General features: G+C 40.7%; 1 protein-coding gene across 1 annotated transcript in view; it reads left to right on the forward strand.

Moving 5' to 3' along the window:
• The window catches only part of LOC143282632 (uncharacterized), a 120,227-nt gene extending 115,163 nt beyond the window's left edge, over window positions 1-5,064 (forward strand). The window contains exon 27 of the mRNA XM_076588278.1: window positions 1,509-5,064. Coding sequence (XP_076444393.1) covers window positions 1,509-2,432 — 924 coding nt within the window. The 3' untranslated portion in view covers window positions 2,433-5,064. The remainder of the gene's footprint in view (window positions 1-1,508) is intronic.
• Window positions 5,065-6,000: the final 936 nt, after the last annotated feature.

Raw genomic sequence — 6,000 nt, forward strand, 5'->3', positions numbered from 1 at the left:
CCACAGAAGATGCATTGAAAACTGAAAAAGGCGTTTCATTCATTGTTTCCATGGAAATGAAGATGCATTGAAATACTGAAAAAACAAAAACAAAAACGTTTTATTCATTGTTTCCATGGGAAATGGAGATGCATTGAAATACTGAAAAAAATATTAAAAAAACTTATTCATTGCTTCATTGGGAAATGAAGATGCATTGAAATACTGAAAAAACAAAACAAAACCAAAAAACATTTTATTCATTGTTTCCATGGGAAATGGAGATGCATTGAAATACTGGAGAAAAAACAACAACAAAAAAACAACATTTTATTCATTGCTTCATTGGGAAATGAAGATCCATTGAAATACTGAAAAAAAAACAAAAAACATTTTATTCATTGCTTCATTGGGAAATGAAGATGCATTGAAATACTGGAAAAAAACCAAAACCATTTTATTCATTGTTTCCATGGGAAATGACCAACAGAGCTGCATACACTGCCCATGTCCAGGTTACGAAGACAGACAACATGACTTCTTTTTTTATATATGGGTTTGTTTGTTTTTTTAGGTTTAAAAAACAACAAACAAACAAGACTTTATAAACCCATTCTGTGTAATACAAAACATTGATATCGCTCATGGGATATTTGTATTACAGAAATACTGATTCATTTAGCGTTTCCATGCTGCCCGGAGGGAGACATGGTAAACATAAAAAAAAAATTCAAAAAGAAGTTGAAATTACTCACGTTGTATGAATGTGATGATTGATTCACCCACTACACAGCTGTTTCACTATGTGTTGTACAGACTGTTTATTTGCATTAAATATTTTGCGTTTTACATACAAGACACTGTGTGATTATTTGTGAAGTTCAGAAACGAGAGTTTTGTTGTTTTCTTGTCACAAAACAAACATGACCATAGTCTGTGATTTGGTTTCATACCTGACTTCATTCACTGTTTTTGTGTTTTTAAACGGAAACATTGTTCACTATTTTGGGTTTACAAGTTATTTTCTTTTTGCATGCTGATTCTAGGGGAGCGTTTACCAGTTGAGGTTGTAAACACTTGAGTCTGTTGTCACTGTTTTCATGTTGTAAAGACTAGTAGAAACCTGGCTAAGTTCATTGTTCTTTGTTGTACAGCCAGAAACACAACACAGAAATAGCATAATTTCCATGCTAAATTAGCTTGCTCATTGTACTTGGTCTCCTGTCTTTAAGAGAAAAAACATATTATGCATAACAAATCAAAGAGGAGAAAAGATAAAAAATTTTTTTTTTTTTTAAAGCAAACAAAAGAACTCAGTAAATACTTATGTTATCATTTATTTAAAAAAAATGAAAGAACAGACATTCGAGTGCTTAGAGATTTGGTCTCTGACTGAGGATAGGCGCTATGTAAGTATCCATATCAGATATTAAATCAAATTCTAGCATGTTTTAATTGGTATTGCATTTTTTGTGAATGAACACAGAGCATGATGTGTTGAAGACCAATTTTTGACCTTGACCTTTCAGGAACGTGAGCGCCTGCAGGAGATGCAGATTGCGCGTGACAACGAGGAGCTGAGGCTGCGTGCGGAGGTGCGTCGGCAGAACGACGACTACGTGACCCAGCAGATGCTGCAGCAGCGCCAGCAGCGCATCGTCCAGAACCGCGAGATCCGCGTGGCGGAGGAGAGGCAGCGGCTGGAGGCGCTCAGCCAGAAGTCAGTCAGTGGTGGAGGAAACGCTCCGTCCAGCGTGCTGAAGAACGGGGTGAGCGGGGGCAAGAACAGCAGCACTGAGCAGGGCTACCAGCAGTACATGAACTTGCCTCCCCCCCAGCAGCAGCAGCAGCAGCAGGAGAAGGAAAACCTGGCCCCTCCCCCACCGGAGAGAAAGTCGTCGTACAACACGACGGCCATCACACGCAATCACTTGGACTACACCAGCCTGCCCTTCCCCCAGCAGCCCTCCCCTCACAAACAGCAGCCACCAGAGTTCCAGCAACAGCAGCAGCCCCCAGCTCCTGGCACCAAGAAGTCAGTGTCCTTCAACACGGACATGAACACATACCAGGACCGCACACCTTCCCACTCCTTCTCCTCAGAGCACAATGTGTCCCCGTCTGCGGACTCGGCCCCTCCCCGTGAAGTGTTTGACACCACACCCCAACAGCAGCAGCCCCCCCGCCCCTCTCCGCCAGCCAGCTACGTGCGGCACAACAACAGCAGCACTCCCAAAGTGATCGGGTCGCAGGAGGTGTATCGGGATCCTCGCTCCCGTATCGAGGCACAGAAAGCTGCGCAGACCAAAACGGCACAGAAACCAGACCGCATGTCCTTCAAGGACAAGATGAAGTACTTTGCCCAAGAGGCAGGGGAGGGAGCTCCCAAGTTCAAGCCGAAAGCATCCAAAACCCAGCGCAACATTGAATCTCAGTTGAATGGACAGCAGTGATTGTGCGGCTTGTATCCAGTGGGCATGGCGGCCAGCGACACAAGTGGTGCTTCTGCGCTTTGGCTTCAGCAGCGGAGTGTGGGTGTGACAGGGAGGGGTGTGGGGGGAGGAGGGAGAAATAGAGATGAACAGTGTGTGGATCATGTGTGTATGGTGTGGTTTGATGGAGCACAGTTTTGTTGCACTGGTTTGGGTTGTTCCAAGTGGAGCAGATGACGAGTTGACAAGAATGGTCATAATTGGTTGTTTGACCTTGTTCCTCACCAGCTCAGACTCCATGGAACCTGTTTACATTTTACTTCTCACATAACACAGCATGTCTCTCCAATCATTTCACTCCTGATGAGCTCTTTAGAACAGTCAGGACAGGATTTTTAATAAGTTAATTTATTTTTTTAATCAAATGACGTTGTGATTGCATTTATTACATTTTTGTCACTTGATCTATGTAAGTTAGGGTAATCATGTTTTTATCTCCTTTTTTGTTGGAAATGGTTTTAATGGTGACAAGAACAACCTGTTTTAGCTCATGCTTGTGATATTCTTTGCACAAAAAAAAGCATGGTTGTAAGGACGGGTAACAATTCCATGCTGTTAGGAACAAAATGTTTGGATGTTGAGGGCAACAGTATGTGATCTGTACATTTTTGTGATAGAGTTAACTTTGGGAATCTCTGAATTAGCTGGAAATGGAACTGTTTGGTTTGTTAATACTAGTGTTAGTGTTTAATTTGAAATGTATTCTAGTGCAAACCAACGAATTGTTTCTTTTTGTTTTGTCCTGTATTTTTTCTCCACTACTGAGCATCTTACATTTTTCCAAAGTGAAATTTGAATTTCCAGATGGCATTCTGGATTGTATTAATAGTATGACATGGAGGTTTTGCAATTATGAATGCAAGTAAAGTTAAGATTAATCGATATTGGAAACTAACTGATGGTGATGAGTTACCCTTTCCCCCTCCTCTGTAGCCACACCTGAACTAGAAAACCAGGAGACCTAAGTGGAAGCACACACTTTCTGTGTGTAAATCTGACAAAACAGGAGGTGCTAAACGAAAACCCAGTGTATAAACTGCTCAATTCTTAACCTTTTTTTAAAAGTCAGTTCAGTGCACATGGTTTAGTAAACTGGGCACATCATTGCTCATTATTTATATATGTCCTGTTGTGTCACCCATTTAGCACAGACAGCAATGTATCTGGTTTTTAAAATGAATGAGGACATATCAGCAAAGTATACATATTCCATTGAAAGTTGGATACGCGAAACAGAACTATGCAAACATTTTAAAAGGGGGAATTTGAACACTGTGCTTCATCATTGTAAATAACCTCTGATAATTACAATAATAGATTTCTGAAAGGTTTATTTGTAACAAAATCATTTACGAGCAAAGAAACTTTTGTGTATTCCATTGTAATTTACCCACACTTTTTAAATAAAAATCCTTCCTGTGCTTGTTTTTTGCTTGGCTTTTTTTATTTTTTTTTATTACTCATTACTCATTCATCTTCGATGGAGTCAGATAATATGAGCATGTGTTGAATAAATTTGAATATGTTGTTGGTGGAAGAATTTTGATTTCAACAGTTATCCTAATTTGACCATAATCTGTACACAAGACCATTGTATGTTACTGTCAGCTGTGCCTGTTCAGTTAATTGTTATTGTGTCAGCCTTTTTCCAGAAAACTGTTAACATGTATTCTTGTATTGTGTGTATTTTACAGTGTAAATAAATGGCAGCAGAGAGAGGTTGGCTTATGTAGTTCATAATCTTGCTACTTAATTTGAATCAACAGACAGCCTTTGTTATAGTGTTGTAGTGTTGAGGTGTGTTGAGTGGCATGTATGATGGTGTTCACAGTTGTACACAAGTAAGATACTGTCCACAATAAGCTGGCTTGTACACACATCCAACAGTTGACTGGAACAGATAGTCACTGGTAGAACTGTTGATACATGCCAGCTCTAGTTTGATAATAAATAAGCAATCTCATTCAATGGTTGTGATAACAGACTGGACAAAGTTGACTGTAGTTACTAATTGTGTCATCAGTTTGTTCATTTGAGATGTTTTTGTTTGTACATTTGTCCATTATGTCCCATCTGGTTTAGGGAAAAACAATGAAACATTCTCACATTCCAGTCATTTGGTGGGTTGATTTGACAAAAGGTATATGATACACTTGCCTTCATTTTTACCAGGTAAAAGATGTATCTTAATGAGGAACAGCAGTTAGTTTTGGTGTGGTTGATTTGACAAAAGGTATATGATACACTTGCCTTCATTTTTACCAGGTAAAAGACGTATCTTAATGAGGAACAGCAGTTAGTTTTAGTGTGGTTGATTTGAGAAAAGGTAATTGTAATGTATGATACACCTGCCAATCTTTTTACAAGAATGAAGACATCGTAATGAGAAACAGAAATGACAGGTGACAAGTTTCAAAGACTGATGTCCCGAATGTCCCATAGACTAATACCCCACACTGATTCAGGTCATATGATGTCCCTAATGTCCCATAGACTAATACCCCACACTGATTCAGGTCATATGACGTCCCGAATGTCCCATAGACTAATACCCCACACTGATTCAGGTCATATGACGTCCCTAATGTCCCATAGACTAATACCCCACACTGATTCAGGTCATATGATGTCCCTAATGTCCCATAGACTAATACCCCACACTGATTCAGGTCATATGACGTCCCGAATGTCCCATAGACTAATACCCCACACTGATTCAGGTCATATGACGTCCCGAATGTCCCATAGACTAATACCCCACACTGATTCAGGTCATACAATGTCCCGAATGTCCCATAGACTAATACCCCACACTGATTCAGGTCATATGACATCCCGAATGTCCCACAGACTAATACCCCACACTGATTCAGGTCATATGATGTCCCGAATGTCCCATAGACTAATACCCCACACTGATTCAGGTCATATGACGTCCCGAATGTCCCACAGACTAATACCCCACACTGATTCAGGTCATATGACGTCCCTGATGTCCCATAGACTAATACCCCACACTGATTCAGGTCATATGACGTCCCGAATGTCCCATAGACTAATACCCCACACTGATTCAGGTTATATGACGTCCCTGATGTCCCACAGACTAATACCCCACACTGATTCAGGTCATATGACATCCCAAATGTCCCATAGACTAATACCCACACTGATTCAGGTTATATGACGTCCCTGATGTCCCACAGACTAATACCCCACACTGATTCAGGTTATATGACGTCCCTGATGTCCCACAGACTAATACCCCACACTGATTCAGGTCATATGACGTCCCAAATGTCCCATAGACTAATACCCACACTGATTCAGGTCATATGACGTCCCGAATGTCCCATAGACTAATACCCCACACTGATTCAGGTCATATGACGTCCCGAATGTCCCATAGACTAATGCCCCACACTGATTCAGGTCATACGATGTCCCGAATGTCCCATAGACTAATACCCCACACTGATTCAGGTCATATGACGTCCCTAATGTCCCATAGACTAATACCCCACACTGA

Source organism: Babylonia areolata, chromosome 6 (genome assembly GCF_041734735.1).
Source record: "Babylonia areolata isolate BAREFJ2019XMU chromosome 6, ASM4173473v1, whole genome shotgun sequence".
Taxonomy (NCBI): domain Eukaryota; kingdom Metazoa; phylum Mollusca; class Gastropoda; order Neogastropoda; family Buccinidae; genus Babylonia; species Babylonia areolata.